We start from the raw sequence: 17157 nt of genomic DNA, 5'->3' as shown, positions 1-17157 counted from the left end.
TCACAATTAAATACTGAACATATCGTGCAAATTTTGCCAGTAACATAAAGTCCAATGTGTCACGAGAAAACAATCTCAGAATCGCTTGGATAGGTGAAAGCATTCCGGAGTTATTACCACATAAAATGACACGTCAGATTTGAAAAATGAGGCTCTGTCAGGAAGGTCAAAAGTGGCTAAAGAGGGAAGGGGTTAATACTGATGTGCAAACCTTAGGTTTGGCAATCAATGCTTGATTAGTGGTGGTGGTTCCCTTTATGGTTTACCCGGGCACAGCACCATACATAAAGTTTTGGCTGTGCATGGTACTACAGCTTAGTGCCATTCAGGTGGGTAAACAATGAAAAGGATGCAGTGCTTGCTGGAGCACCAGGGGCGCCATAAATATTAAACTCCCCCAAAAAAAACCCATTAATGTTTAGATAAATATAAAAAAATTAAAGAAAATGGTGTAACCATAACTTTCCATGCTCCATTCTCATGTGCTTCATACATGGAGAGAAGAGACTAAGGGTCAGTTCACACTGCGGATTTTGCATGGCGGGTCCCACCGCAAAATCTGTTGATGAATTATTCCTCCCATTCACTTTAATAAGAGGTTCAGCGGAATCCTGCTAGGTGAAAAAAATAAATCACCTGGCGGGAAACAGAAGTGTCTGGCTCCCATTGGTGGGAGGCAGAATTTTGTGGCGGAATCCGCAGCAAAAATGCTGCCGTGTGAACTGACCCTAAATGGGGTGCTAATGACAAAGAGCAGTGGTGGCCAGATGGTAGATCTACCAGTAGACCTCACAGCAAACCAGTAGATCTTGAAGTTAGGATATCAGGCTATTTTTTTTTCTGAATTCCTTCCACACAAGTGAGAAAACTGCCTTCCCATAGGTTCGGGTTTAAATTTGAGTCTGGACCAGTGCCATTAGCTTGTGTGCGTCTTATACACGCCCTGACAACTAATTTACTCTCTAGTACATTGCAGGCCAGAGGGAAGGATCAGCATGCAGTTGATTAAAAAAAAAAGCATAGTTGTGGAGCAAGTGCAATATGCAACTAAATGTGGCTATCGCTGTTATGGGGGCTCTGAAAAGGGGCAAGCAAAAAGTGCAGCAGTCATCTGTGTGCTATCTGTACCTGTTCCCTTAGTGGATCATCTAATTGGGCCTTCATAAAAAGTAGATCCCATACTAAAAATGTTTGACCCAGTTGCATCGCTATAGGGGGTGCAGAGGTAGCAGCAACACCCGGGCCCTAGTACCTCAGGGTCTCAGAGGCCATTCTGCCACATAAGAATACACAGGATCTGTTACAGAATTAGCATTGGGGCCGAAGAGCTTCAAGTTACGCCTCATGACCTACTGGATGAAACCAAAAAAATTCACCGGTAGCTTGACTAATACGGTTAAATACTTTATATTGTGTTATAAAATAAATGTCATTCATTAGAACTAAAGATACATTATGCTGACGATGACCGTTACGCAAAACTATATCCGCTATTTCGGCACCCGAGAAAATGCATGAGTAACGACAGTTGTAGGACTTCCAAATGTAGACCTAAATGTTAAGACACACCGATACTCTGGGGTCTTTATGACAGTCAGAGATAGTCATGGGGTGGTCATCCAGGGAGACGCCCAAGGACATACACTGATGCCAATGACGAAGACACAGACCCAGGGTAAAGCAAGATGGCGTCGACAAGTGTCCCATACAATGACTATGTAAGAGGATATCTTTATTCTGTATTACCATCTAAGCTATATTACAATATGTATCTGTCTATGTATGTATCTCTGTTATAGTATTATTTTTATAACTATATCTAAACAAACGAACCATTTTTCGTATACGTTTCATATTCCTCCTATTGAATACTGATCAAGAATATTGAAGGAAACACTGTCAATATTAACTAGTGAGTCAGAAAGAAAGAAAGACATTTAACAAATACTGACTTAAAGAGGCTCTGTCACCAGATTTTGCAACCCCTATCTGCTATTGCAGCAGATCGGCGCTGCAATGGAGATAAGAGTAACGTTTTTATTTTTAAAAAACGAGCATTTTTGGCCAAGTTATGACCATTTTTGTATTTATGCAAATGAGGCTTGCAAAAGTCCAAGTGGGTGTGTTTAAAGTAAAAGTCCAACTGGGCGTGTATTATGTGCGTACATCGGGGCGTTTTTACTACTTTTACTAGCTGGGCGTTCTGACGAGAAGTATCATCCACTTCTCTTCAGAACGCCCAGCTTCTGGCAGTGCAGACAGCGTGTTCGAGAGAGATCACGCTGTGACGTCACTCACAGGTCCTGCATCGTGTCGGACGAGCGAGGACACATCGGCACCAGAGGCTACAGATGATTCTGCAGCAGCATCGGCGTTTGCAGGTAAGTCGATGTAGCTACTTACCTGCAAACGCTGATGCTGCTGCAGAATCAACTGGTCCTCGCTCGTCCGACACGATGCAGGACCTGGGGAAGTGACGTCACAGCGTGATCTGCCAGAAGCTGGGCGTTCTGAAGAGAAGTGGATGATACTTCTCATCAGAACGCCCAGCTAGTAAAAGTAGTAAAAACGTCCCGATGTACGCACATAATACACGCCCAGTTGTACTTTTACTTTTCAACATGCCCAGTTGGACTTTTGCAAGCCTCATTTGCATAAATACAAAAATGGTCATAACTTGGCCAAAAATGCTCGTTTTTTAAAAATAAAAACGTTACTGTAATCTACATTGCAGCGCCGATCTGCTGCAATAGCAGATAGGGGTTGCAAAATCTGGTGACAGAGCCTCTTTAAGTTACTAGCCAAACTGGCACAAATCTTTATCTCAGAGCCAAGATTTTGTGCTGAAACGTCTACCAGATTTACGACAAAAGAATTAGAGGGCTAAGATTTCATCTGTTGTCTAATGTGCATTTTGAACTTATAGAAGTCCATGTCTCTATATATAACACCTATAATACCAGTTACATTTTATACATCAAGTCAAATGTCTCGGAGATGAAGCAAACTAACAAGCACAAGATTAGTAAACTGGACATAGAGGACAGATGAGTCATATCATTTAATAACTAATGAAGAAAATGAGTACGTACTTAAAAGGCACAGACAATAATTGGATTTATTCTGTATCAGTACAACAATGTTGTTATATTTAATTATATTTTCCTGAAACATGTCAGAAATGACGAAGAGGGAAGAGTTCTAACATTTAATATTTCGCTCGAAAAAAAATGATGGGGAAGACCGATTAGATAATGCATTAAACCGCAGATGAATGTATAAAGCAATTAAGTCTAAATAAAGCCGCGACTAGCCTGGGAGTCCAGCCAGATATCCACAAATCTAAAAACACGTTTCTAAGTGCATTATTTCTTATTAATACAGTCAACTGCGCCATCGATTCCGTCAAAACAACGGAACCTGTTCACAACGGTGACAAACGGAAACCATTAGGCTGGGTTCACACGACCTATTTTCAGACGTAAACGAGGCGTATTATGCCTCGTTTTATGTCTGAAAATAGGGCTCCAATACGTCGGCAAACATCTGCCTATTCATTTGAATGGGTTTGCCGACGTACTGTGCAGACGACCTGTCATTTACGCGTCGTCGTTTGACAGCTGTCAACCGACGACGCGTAAATTGACTGCCTCGGCAAAGAAGTGCAGGACACTTCTTTGCAACGTAATCTGAGCCGTTCTTCATTGAACTCAATGAAGAGCAGCTCAAGATTACAGGCGTCAAAGACGCCTCGCATAATACGAGGAGCTGCTTTTACGGCTGAAACGAGGCAGCTGTTTTCTCCTGAAAACCGTCTGTCATTTCAGCCGTAATAGCCAGCTAACGTGTGAACATACCCTTAGCAAAGTTTCTGCCACCATTGAGATCAATGGTGATGCAAACGGAAGCGAAGGTTTCCATTTGAGGCTTCCGTGGGGTAACCCCTCAACGGAAAGGCAGAGCTGATGTGAACAGGCCCTTAATGATTTGTATGTTTTTTTTTGTTCTGTTACATGTTCATTGTTCATCATCTAGGATTTGGGAGTCTACACTTTATTGACCAATTGTATGACAGCTCAGATCTTTATTAAACCCCTGGTACTACAGTATTTGTCAGTGGTCAGTGAAAAGTACTCTATTAGTTACTGAAGTCACTGGTCACTGAAGTGTTAGCTGTAACAAGCGCACCGCATGCATTATTATAGGTAATGCTCTCGGACGGCTCTAAAAAGATTTGTGTATTATAATATCTGTATTGTTCATAAATCAGCAAACGTCTAAGGCTGTGTTCACACATAAGCGTTTGTTTCCGTTCATGGGTTCCGTTCATGGAACCCATAGTTCCTCCGACAGAAAGCTGCAACGGAACCCATGAATGGAAACCACCACGGATGTGAACAGGCCCTAAGCAAAAGTCTAAGCAAATGGCAAACAAAACCAGAAAATGAAGGTGCAACTTCAGTTACCCTCAGTATGCCACCTTCACCCACCCATCTTACTAGAGAACTGGTGGTCATCCATGATTTTTGTTCCCGGATGAGCAAAATAAAATGGACTTCGGGTTATAAAATCGAAACCCTGCAGAAAGTGTGTCATGGGGAAAAATAAAGAAGAGGAAATAAAGAAGTCGTCTTCATGGTGCTTAATGAGCCCTTTTCTTCTGGGATTGTATTTTAAAGGGGTTGCCTACTTTATGTTTATTTTCACTAATGTGTGGGAAACGGCATTGTTTGTCACTTTCTAATACATAGTTATCAGAAGATCAGCGCCAATGTCTTACTCTGTGAAGCGCAGCCCACCTGTTAATAAAGCCTTCTCCACGGATTGCACGGTGCTCCCCTTCCCGGGTATGACACAGTTACGTCATATGTCGGGCAAGCGATAACCTTAAAGAGCCTCTGTCACCACATTATAAGTGGCCTATATTGTACATGATGTGATCGGCGCTGTAATGTAGATGACAGCAGTGTTTTTTATTTAGAAAAACTATCATTTTTGACGGAGTTATGACCTATATTAGCTTTATGCTAATGACTTTCTTAACCCCTTCGCGCTCAGGTCAGTAATAGTACGTCCTGCTAAGTAGAACGTTCGCGCTCAGGTCAGTACTATTACTGACCTGAGTAAACACGGCGCCATTTAATCCCGGCGCGTGCTTGAGCTGTGATACCTGCTGTTTCCGACAGCAGGCTATCACAGCTTAGTGTGCAGGGACCGATCGCGGTGGTCCCCGCCGATTAACCCCTTAGAAGCCGCGTTCAATAGCGATCGCGGCTTCTTAGGGGTTAAGCTGCCATCGCCGGCCTGCTACACGATAGCGGGCCGTGATGGCTACTATGGCAACCAGATTCCTAACGATGGACTCTGGCAACGCCATCGACGGAAGCCTAGTGGGTCCCGACAAAGTCAGGACCCACTATGCTTGCTGTCAGCGAACAGCTGACAGCTCTAATACACTGCACTACGTATGTAGTGCAGTGTATTAGAATAGCGATCAGAGCCTCCTGCCCTCATGTCCCCTAGTGGGACAAAGTAAAAAAAGTGTAAAAAAGTAAAAAAAAGTTATGTAAAAATAAGAAAATAAAAGATTTAAAAGTAATAAAAGTAAAAGTCCCCCTTTTTCCCTTATCAGTTCTTTATTATTAATAAAAATATATAAACAAATAAACTATACATAATTGGTATCGCCGCGTCCGTAACTACAAAACGATGTCGTTATTTATCCCGCGCGGTGAACGCCGTAAGAGAAAATAATAATAAACCGTACCACAATCACAATTGTTTGGTCACTTCACCTCCCAAAAATGGAATAAAAAGAGATAAAAAAGTCGCATGTCCCTAAAAATGGTACTGAAGGAAACTACAGTTCGTTACGCAAAAAATAAGTCCTCGCACGACTTTCCTGATTGAAAAATAAAAACGTTATGGCTCTTAGAATAAGGTAACACAAAAAGTAAATGATATTTTACAAAATGTATTTTATTGTGCAAACGCCATAAGACATAAAAAAAAACTATAAACATCTGGTATCGCCGTAATCGTATCGCCGCGCAGAATAAAGTGAATGTGTCATTTATAGCGCACGGTGAACGCTGTAAAAAAAATTGAATAAAAAACAATAGTAAAATTGCTGTTTTTTTAGTCCCCACGCCACCTAAAATTAGAATAAAAACTGATCAAAAAGTCGCATGCACCCCAAGAAAACTACAATGGATTCCTCAAGGTCTCTAGTTTCCAAAAAGGGGTCACTTTTGGGGGGTTTCCACTGTTTTAGCACCACAAGACCTCTTCAAACCGGACATGGTGCCTAATAAATTAAATTAATTAAATGTCACCTCTACTTTGCTCTAAATTCCTGTGAAACACCTAAAGGGTTAATAAACTTTTTAAATGCTGTTGTGAATACTTTGAGGGGTCTAGTTTCTGAAATGGGGTGTTTGATAAGGGTGTCTAATATATGGGCCCCTCAAAGCAACTTCAGAACTGAGCTGGAAACTAAAAAATAAAATAAAAATGAGGCAATACTTCGCTTCTTACATTATACTCATAATGAGCCGTGCCCACCCCGAGATGACCCCAGTTTTGACCGTTTGTATAAACGGAGACCCCTATTAGACCATTTCAGTGCCCGGTTTTCCCAGCATTCACCCCCGAGAAGTGTATTTCTATAGATGAATCCCTGGTACATTTGAAAGGGAGGCTTCAATTCCGCGAGTACCTGCCGGGTAAGAGGGCAAGGTATGGCGTGAAGATGTATGAGCTGTGCGAGAGTGCATCAGGGTATACCTACAAATTTAGGATATATAAAGGGAAGGACACCAGTACTCAGCCCCCAGAATGCCCCCCCTTACTGGGAGTTAATACAAAAATTGTGTCGGATTTGGTGCACCCACTGCTGGACCAGGGTTACCACCTCTACCTGGATAATTTTTATACCAGCGTCCCACTCTTCAACTGCCTCGCTTCCAGAAGTCCCGCGGCATGCGGCACTGCTAGAAGAAACCTGAGAGGCCTCCCTAAGACTCTGCTTGGGAAAACACTCAGAAGGGGTGAGAGCAGGGCACAATCTAGCAGCAACATATTGTGTGTCAAGTACAAGACCAGGGAGATGCCACACCAGTACCCATGTACCTGTACGAGGTACCAGTACAGAGACCCCCAAACCAGACTGCATCCTGGACTACAATAGGTACATGGGAGGGGTGGACTTGTCAGATCAAGTCCTGAAGCCTTACAGTACTTCTGGAAGCGGGGCCACAGGCATCGTACCAGGGCAACACTTTTTAGGAGAAGTTCCCCAAACTGGCAAGAAGGGAAAAAGTCAAAAGAGGTGCAGGAGTCTGCTATAAGAGGGGGATAAGGAAGGACACAATATATCAATGTGACGCGTGTCCCGAAAAACCAGAGCTCTGTATGAAAGAGTGTTTTCAAATTTATCATCCATCCCTTTATTTTTAATTTACCCCAGTTTTACTCGCTCTGATCCACTTCGCACAGCTTACCCCTCCTCATCTTTCCCCTCTGAGCCCTGCTGTGTGCCCAGGCAGCTGATAACAGCCACATGTAGGGTATTGCCGTACCCGGGAGAGCCAACATTACAGTTTATGAGGTGTATATCTCCGGTGGCGCATGCTGGGCACAATATATCGGACACTGAATTGGCATATATGTATAGAAAATTGCAAATTTCACTCTGCACCAACTGCTGCACATTATCTTTTACACAATACCTGTGGGGTCAAAATGCTCACTACACCTCTAGATGAATGCCTTAAGGGGTGTAGATTTTAAAACAGGGTCACTTCTCGGGGGTTTCAACTGTACTGGTACCTTAGGGGCTTCTGCGTACAAGACTTAGCACCAGAAAAGCTCCAGTAGGCCAAATGGTGGTCCTTTCCTTCTGATCCCTGCCGTGTGCCCAGGCAGCTAATAACAGCCACATGTAGGGTATTGCCGTACCCGGGAGAGCCCACATTACAGTTTATGGGGTGTATGTCTCCGGTGGCACATGCTGGGCACAATATATCGGACACTGGCATGGCATATATATAGAAAATTGCAAATCTCACTCTGCACCATCTGCTGCGCATTATCTTTTACACAATACCTGTGGGGTCAAAATGCTCACTACACCTCTAGATGAATTCCTTAAGGGGTGTCGTTTTTAAAATGGGGTCACTTCTCGGGGGTTTCAACTGTACTGATACCTCAGGGGCTTCTGCACACACGACTTAGCACCAGAAAATTTCCAGTAGGCCACATGGTGGTCCTTTCCTTCTGAGCCCTCCCATGGGCCCAAACGGCAGTTTATCACCACAAATAGGGTATTGCCACACTCAGGACAAATTGGGCAACAAAATGCGGTATTTTATTCCTTGTGAAAATAAGAAATTTTGAGCCAAAACTACCTCTTATTGGAAAAAATTATTTTTTTTTTAATTCACAGCCCAATTCAAATAAATTCTGTGAAAAAACTGTGGAGTCTAAATGGTCACAACACCCATAAATGAATTCCTTGAGGGGTGTAGTTTCCAAAATGGGGTCACTTCTGGTGGGTTTCCATTGCTTTGATACCTTTGGGGCTCTGCAAATGCGACATGGCACCCGAAAACCAATCCAGCAAAATCTGGGCTCCAAAGAACACATAGCGCTCCTTTCCTTCTAATACCTCCCATGGGCCCAAACGGCAGTTTATGGCCACAAATAGGGTATTGCCGCACTCAGGACAAATTCGGCAACAAAATGGGGTATTTTATTCGTTGTGAAAATAAGACATTTTGAGCCAAAACTACATCTTATTGGAAAAAAAGTTTTTTTTTTTAAATTCACAGCCCAATTCAAATAAGTTCTGTGAAAAAACTGTGGGGTCTAAATGGTCACAACACCCATAAATAAATTCCTTGAGGGGTTTTGTTTCCAAAATGGGGTCACTTTTGGTGGGTTTCCATTGCTTTGATACCTCTGAGGCTCTGCAAATGCGACATGGCACCCGAAAACCAATCCAGCAAAATCTGGACTCCTAAGAACACATAGCGCTCCTTTCCTTCTGAGGCCTCCCATGGGCCCAAACAGCAGTTTATCACCACAAATGGGGTATTGCCGCACTCAGGACAAATTGGGCAACAAAATGGGGCATTTTGTTCCCTGTGAAAATAATAAATTCTGATCAAAAATGACATCTTATTGGAAAAATTGTCATTCTTTTAATTTCACAGCCCAATTCAAATACGCGCTGTGAAAAAACTACGGGGTCAAAATTGTAACAATAACCATAAATTAATTCCTTGAGGGGTGCAGTTTCCAAAATGGGGTCAGTTTTGGGGGATTCCTACTGTTTTGGCACCTCAACACCTCTCCAAACCTGGCATGCTGCCTAAAATATATGCTAATAAAAAAGCACCACCAAAATGCACTAGGTGCTTCTTTGCTTCTGGGGCTTGTGTTTTAGTCCACGAGCGCACTAGAGCCACATGTGGGACATTTCTAAAAACTGAAGAATCTGGACAATACATATTTAGTTGTGTTTCTCTGGTAAAACCTTCTTTGTTACAGAAAAAAAATAGAATAAAATTGAAATTCAGAAAGAAAAACGAAATTTGCAAATTTCACCTCCACTGTGCTTTAATTCCTGTGAAATGCCTGAAGGGTTAAAAAACTTTCTAAATGCTGTTTTGAATACTTTGAGGGGTCTAGTTTTTAAAATGGGGTGCTTTATGGGGGTTTCTAATACATAGGCCCCTCAAAGCCACTTCAGAACTGAACAGGTACCTTAAAAAAAAGGCTTTTGAAATTTTCTTAAAAATATGAGAAATTGCTGTTTATGTTCTAAGCCTTGTAACGTCCAAGAAAAATAAAATAATGTTCAAAAAACGATGCCAATCTAAAGTAGACATATGGGAAAGGTGAACTAGTAACTATTTTGGGTGGTATAACCGTCTGTTTTTCAAGCAGATGCATTTAAATTCTGAAAAATGCTATTTTTTCTAAATTTTCTCTAAATTTTGCAATTTTTCTCAAATAAAGACTGAATATATCGACCAAATTTGACCACGAACATGAAGCCCAAAGTGTCACGAGAAAACAATCTCGGAATCGCTTGGATAGGTTTAAGCATTCCGACGTTATTACCACATAAAGTGAAATATGTCAGATTTGAAAAATGGGCTCTGAGCCTTAAGGCCCAAACTAGGCTGCGTCCTTAAGAGGTTAATGAACAACTTGGCGTGTTTTACTTTTTGGCTAAGTGGGCATTGTGGAGAGGAGTGTACGACGCTGACAAATCAGTGACCAATCAGCGTCATACACTTCTCTCCATTCATTTACACTGCAGGTAGCGATATAGCTATATCGCTATGTTTCAGCCACATACACAAACACCAACGTTACTGCAGTGTCCTGACAATGAATATACATTACCTCCAGCCAGGACGTGATGTTTATTCAGAATTCTGTCACTTCTGTAGCGTCTCTGTGATATTTACAGCAAGGCAAGCGTAATCTCCCGAGATTACGACGTAACCTGTCATTTCAAACGAGATTACGCTTGCCTTGCTGTAAATATCACAGATACGCTACAAAAGTGACAGGATTCTGAATACACATCACGTCCTGGCTGGAGGTAATGTATATTCATTGTCCTGACACTGCAGTAATGTTATAGTGTGTTTATGTGGCTGCACATAACGATATAGCTATATCGCTATCTGCAGAGTAAACGAATGGAGAGAAGTGTATGACGCTGAGTGTTCACTGATTGGTCAGCGTCATACAATCCTCTGTACAACGCCCACTTGGCCAAAAAGTAAAACACGCCCAGTTGTTCATTAAGAAAGTCATTAGCATAAAGCGAATATAGGTCATAACTCCATCAAAAATGATCGTTTTTCTAAATAAAAAACACAGCTGTAATCTACATTACAGCGCCGATCACATCATGTACAATATAGGCCACTTATAATGTGGTGACAGAGCCTCTTTAAAAGGACAGAGCCAATTTTGGCCTTTACAGAATGAAAGATGCTGGGGATATATGACAAATGGAGGAGTCCGTTCTTTTATTCATACCTCCACTGGTAACATACATACATAATTATGGATATACAAACAACATTAATTGACAATTATTGGAAACAGATAGTCTAATATCACCAGTCACCTTGTTTTTGTTCCGGGTACTAGACATCCTGCTCCGCAAGAAACTGAAAGTGCGGCTCACTTTGTTCTTCTCACATTCTGGTTTTGCAGGGGTCATATACCTATCCCATTCCTCCTCTTCAATTCTAGAGAAATGAAAGCATTCATTGCAAAAATTATATATACAGTTCTTCTCAAATAAAAAAAATGGGAATACTGTGTATGCAACATAATGATTACGTTTTCTAGTGTACTTTTCAAAGGGTACATAAACATAGGTGAAATAACACTAGATTTTTAGAAAAAACGTCTACAAATTGTTTGTTTACATTGATAAGAGATACATATATAGATCAATGAGGGTGAATTCCCCATCCATGGATGGGACATACAGTAAGTATACTAGCCCCGCACAGCATTTCTTCGGCTAGGCCTGGTTAATGTTCGCTATATTTATGCACTCCCAAAGAACCCATTAAATAAGACATTACAAGTATGAATGTGACGTTGGTAGAATGGTAAATGCAGTAAGGTTAAATTCTGAATGCAGTCAGGTACCATATGCCACAGGACCACTTGAAAACTTACGCTGAACACATGCTCTAGACATATGCAACGGTCTATGAAAACAGACACAAAGCAGTACTTTTTTTTTTTTATTCCTTTATTTTGCATTCATTTGTATTGAGAAGCGTAGTGGACTATGCTTTTCAATACAGTTGAAACAAAACGTATACTAACCAAACATATGCCTAAATGCATAAGTCTGACTCATAAATCTATGGGCACTTTAGATACATATACGTAGTTGCTAATCATAGAGCCAAAATGCAGTTTGAATTAAGCCTCAGTACGACATCTCAACTTTTTGTATTCAAATTAGAGCCCCATACCGAAATCACACTGGAACGTAAAAATAATATTAGACCATGTCCACACGTTCAGGATTCTATCAGGATCTAGCTATGAAATCCATCCCTAAATCCGAACATAATCCGCTCACATTCCACCGGCAAGGTATGTGAATGGGGTACCCCATTCACAGCACAATATCCAAGGCTCTCTCTCCCCACATTTTGAGTTGTGTGCCACATGCAGCTTCATCACAACCACACAAATAAAAAGAAAAAACATGTTTTAATTGTTAGTTCAAAACAACAAAGCAACCTCTCACCCCAACAAATTGAATAAAATTGAAACACACAAAATTTCACACATCTATCAAATAAATCAACTGCAATTTTGCAGAAATAAATAAATTACCAAGAATGAATTTGGACTAAACCTATGGCATAGAACAATGAATAAAGTTTTAAAAGATCCTAAAGATTAAATCTTCAGTTAAAGGGTCACGGTCGTTTTGAAAATCTTCTGACACCTTGTAATGACATGTTAGAAGGTCTGGGAGCGGAGGCCTCCAAAAATCACTTAAACGTAGGAAAGAAGCGCTCAGATGAGTGTAATTCCCTTTGGCATCTTATTTGGCTTTTTTTAAGTCAAGAAGAGCAGTGCATGAGCTCAAAGAAAAAAACGACAGCCCATACACCACTAACTCCACCTTTCCCAAGAGAGCCGAACAAAGCCTATCAGAGCCAAAGGGTCAGAGCTGTCCCGTCAGTCTATTCATTTCACAAGTATTGCAAAACAATAGTGGCCTTTAAACTAAAGCCATTCTGCATAAGATGCTTGCATCATCAAAAACGACATAAAAAAAAACAAAAACAAAGCAAAAAGGAACAACCTAACTTCACATTTGTCTGACTATACTGAGATCGAAGCAGCAAAGGTAGGAACAACCCTTAACTTTATTTACCTCAAAAATATAAATGAAATAGTGTAATTTAAATAAGCTACATATGTAGAAGGCATGTAAGTGAATTTAACAAAAATAAATAAAATTAGAATCCAAATTTCTTGTCAGTTTAGTAGGGCTTCGAGGATGTTTTAGACATGAAACAAATGACAACTGGGCATATTCGTCAGGTTTAGCTATAGAACAGCTGGAGCAGAATTATGTGATGTGTAACTTACTGTATACCTTACTTTAGATCATTAGGTTTTTATAATAATCTGTATTGTTATATACCATGACTGCTATTTCTGGAATTTCCATTTTGTAACCAAATACCTTCTTATTGAAATCACAGCTATTCATGAATAATACAATGGAAAATACCAAGTAAGATTTGTGGTTAGTTGGATTTTTTGGTATGTTATTTCTTTTTTTTTTATATGTCACAAACTCATATGCACATTCTCAACGTAATAATTGTTTTATGAAAAACATGCATTTACAATGGGTAACGTGACTAAGAAAAAAAAATTATTGAGACAATGAATAAATGTTGTACTTGATGCCAAGCATATTCATGCATCTAACAGCTCAGTAAATCTTCCGCCAGAAGCAATAAAGTTGAATCGCCATTTTGAGGTCAACTTCAAAAATAACCTCACCAGAATTGCGTACAAAGCTCTAAAAGTATGTTCTTATGAGTCCGATAGGCTGCGGAGTAGTCCGCAGCGCATTCGACCCAGAACCCGCAGGGAAATCTAGACGAATGTTTGTACCAATTGGTGTTTTCATTTTGCGTGGATATTCTGATGGTTTGTTCGCTGTGGAAAATGGGCCCAAAAATGTTTTACTCACCACTCCTGGCGCTCTTATAGCAACACATCCCTGTTCTCCCGGCTGCTTTTTTTGTACAAGCGGCCTCCTGTGAAGATATTTTATCACATGTGGCTGTAGGGGTCACATGTAATGAAATATCACAGGAGGATGGCTGTCACAGAGCACCTGAAGGAGCAGTAGCAAATTGCTATGGCAGCACCAGGCAAGTTGAGTAGTCTTTTTTTTTTTTTTCTTAAACCTGATAAATTTCCCACGAATACACGACAGCAAATTCCACAATTTTTGGCATGTGTTGAGGAATTTGACTCTCTCATTGAACTTAAATCGGAACATAAATTGACATGCTGCAGATTTATAATCCGACCTCAGGTCAATTTAGGCACATATTCTATTTGCTAAAACCTCATCCACTTTGCAGCTACTGTAAATGCTGAAGAAATTCTGCAGCATATTTGGCCCATAGGAACATGCCCTAAAGGAACCCAGCCTAGTTCTTTGGCGACATAGGCCAAGTTCAGATGTCGCAGAATGGTCATGTATTTTGTAAACATGCAATAAATTATATTGCAATTCATGTGAATGGGGGTTTCAAAACCCTATCCACGTATAGAGGATAAAATATATGCAGATTTCAAGGCAGCATGCTTATTATGTTGTGGAAATGCCACTCACTTTCCCCACAGATTTAAACCTATGGAATTCAAAGGATGAAATCCACAGGAGATACGTGCCAAAATCCACAGGTTATACAAGCAGATTTTGCTATGGAATCACCTGTGGTGTAAGAACACCACTGCGTCAGAACATACCCTTATTCGATTTTTCCATAAATTCATGGTTGGAAGGTCAAAGCATGCATGGTTTTACGTTCAGTTTAGTACACAGCTCTGCTATTACAGTACCTTTTTTCTCTTGAATGGTCGGGAAGGCTGTATGCCCGTTCTAGCAAGACAAAGAGGAAGATCAGTTAGGTGTTGTATATGGGATTACAACTCATCCTCCACCAAGAGATCTCAAATATTACCATCTCAGAAGAGATCAAAATAAAATTGATAAATGTTCATATACAAATCAGAAGAAGATGACTGCATTAGTGGTCACATGCCAAAACGGGCATCTGTAGGTCATGGATGTGAGCGCAGATGTAAAAGAAGTCAACATGCTCATTCACGTCACACATCTGACTATACGGTCCAGGAGTAAGAACTGTAAATACATGTGTGAAATCCATGCATTCTGCTGATACACATGCTAATCATATTGCATTTCACCGCACTGAAAGGTAGTAGTCATACATTTAGATTTTAGTCCTAAACCAGCTAAGACGAAGACCAACACCGGTTAGTGAAAGAGATCCTATGAGCAGGGCTACACAACTAAAATTGTTGCAGCTACTCATCTCTAACTTTGAATTCATGTGCCCCCAGCAATAATATATAATACACGGATACATGTAGAATGTTATAACCTGTTGCAACACATGATAAGTCAATCTTTAGTTAAAAGACATAGAAATAAATATACCCTAATAGATATAACAAGTTGCAATGCGTTAGGTAAAATATTGTGGTGTAGACCAGCCCTATAAGAGCAAATGAAAGTTATGACCACCACCTGTTAGAGCACCACTAATAAAACCGCCACCATGACACCACTGCAGTACTTACTACCCGGGTGAAGGAGAGATACTGATTTAGACAATGAAAGTGACTGAAGAAGTGAACGACCACTGACGCTGAACACACCATCTACAAGCAGGGATAGATTTTAATGCAGACATATAAGAGCTTTTTTTTTCTTTATACCCAATTAATAAAGCTTCCAAGGCAGGAATTGGGTAAGATATAACTAGGTGAGAAATGCTAAATGCAATATAGGAACACTTAATTACAAGCATTTTAATTTAGGAGACTTTTGAGACTATCTTTAAGGAACAAATTAAACTGGACCACTGATTAAAGCATTACGAGCTGAATTACCTCTAAAGCGGTCATTCCCATTTTGGACATTTAGGACTTATCCATAGGCAATAATGTCGGATATATGCGTGCCTCACCTCTGCAACCGGTCCTACCTTTTGTCTCTGGGCTCCAGCCACTGACTTGCGAGGTGTCGGAGTACAAAAACAGCTGAGCTGGCTGAGCTATGCTGTTTTCGTAACTCCCATAGAAGTGAACGCGAGAGCTCTGGAAAACGCATAGCTCGCTGCGCTACGCTGTTTTCATAACTCCCATTCACTTATATGCGAGTTACAGGAACAGCTTAGCAAAACGCGCTCGGCTGTTTACGGAAAATCTGGCCACTTTGTAACTCAGAAGACTGAGTTCAGCAACAAATGCAGAAGGTAGGGTGGGGGTCAGGGAGCCGCGCTCTAAAGATAGGATATGCCATAAATGTCCAAGATGGAAATACCAATTTAAATTAGAATATTTCAAGTGTTTCCAGGTTTAGAAAAAAAGGTCTGCTTTTATTTATCTAAAAAACAGGGCCACACTTGTCCATGTGTGCCTGGTACTGTATTTCAGCCCTATTTCCTTGAATGGGAAAAAGCTGCAATACCATGCACAGCCCATGGACATTAGTGGGCACCGTTCTTGGAGAAAAAGCAAATAATTTAATTTTTAATACGGGACAACCCCTTTGAGAGCAATATTTAAATTAAGTAACATTTAAAGAAGTGAATGAAATGGAGTAGTCTCTCTTACCTGCTTGTATATAATACACATAAATGCCATATTAAACCTAGCAATACAGCCCAAATTATGAGAAATCATAAAACAGCAGCTAGAAAAGTAGGTACACAAAATAATTATACAACACTGCTTTATAGATTGTTTATTTACTTGCAAATACATGAAGTCCAAAGCAGCAAATACGTGTGTACATTTTTTCCCAATATATTCAATTTTAGTAAGCCGGTATTCCTATGCCGATTCACAGCTAAGAAAACCTATATATAAGCCATAAATTAACCTTAATTTAAGGGATTGCCTGGTTTAGAAAACCTATTTTCATATGCCCTCTTAGGGAATTCCGAGTTAATAGAGGATGGTCCTCTGTTCAGGACCCTCATCTCTGGCCAGAGTGGAGAGCGGATACAAATAGTGCCTCGCTCTCTAAAAGGACCTATCTTGTCCTGCCTTAGACAGACAACCCATTGAAATGAATTGGCACGGTGTAATGCTTTTGATCTGTGGGTCACACTAAGATCAGCTTATTGTCGAGGGACCTTCTAAAAATTAGGGATTGATCAAGGCACAGAACGCTATTAAATGGCCACTTACTAGTCATCAAACTTTGCATAAATCAATAGTACAAGCGACAGCTGCCCATAGAAATTTATAGACGGGGAGGAGAATAGCAGGAGCAAAATGAGAGACCGAGAGAGACACACA

At 40.6% G+C, this 17157-nt stretch overlaps 1 protein-coding gene across 6 annotated transcripts in view; it reads right to left on the bottom strand.

The window, feature by feature from the left end:
* ARHGEF28 (Rho guanine nucleotide exchange factor 28) overlaps positions 1-17157 on the bottom strand; it is a 209692-nt gene that overhangs the window by 70880 nt on the left and 121655 nt on the right. For 4 of the 6 annotated variants that reach the window (XM_075838207.1, XM_075838170.1, XM_075838188.1 and 1 more), the window contains 3 exons: positions 15430-15510; positions 14665-14704; positions 11156-11279 (listed from right to left, as the gene is read on the bottom strand). In XM_075838207.1, coding sequence (XP_075694322.1) covers positions 11156-11279; positions 14665-14704; positions 15430-15510 — 245 coding nt within the window. The remainder of the gene's footprint in view (positions 1-11155; positions 11280-14664; positions 14705-15429; positions 15511-17157) is intronic. The other 2 variants (XM_075838180.1, XM_075838216.1) reach the window with 1 other exon arrangement.

Source organism: Rhinoderma darwinii, chromosome 1 (genome assembly GCF_050947455.1).
Source record: "Rhinoderma darwinii isolate aRhiDar2 chromosome 1, aRhiDar2.hap1, whole genome shotgun sequence".
NCBI lineage: Eukaryota > Metazoa > Chordata > Amphibia > Anura > Rhinodermatidae > Rhinoderma > Rhinoderma darwinii.
Note: the sequence above shows the minus strand (reverse complement) of the source record. Positions and strands in the feature narration are given on the sequence as shown.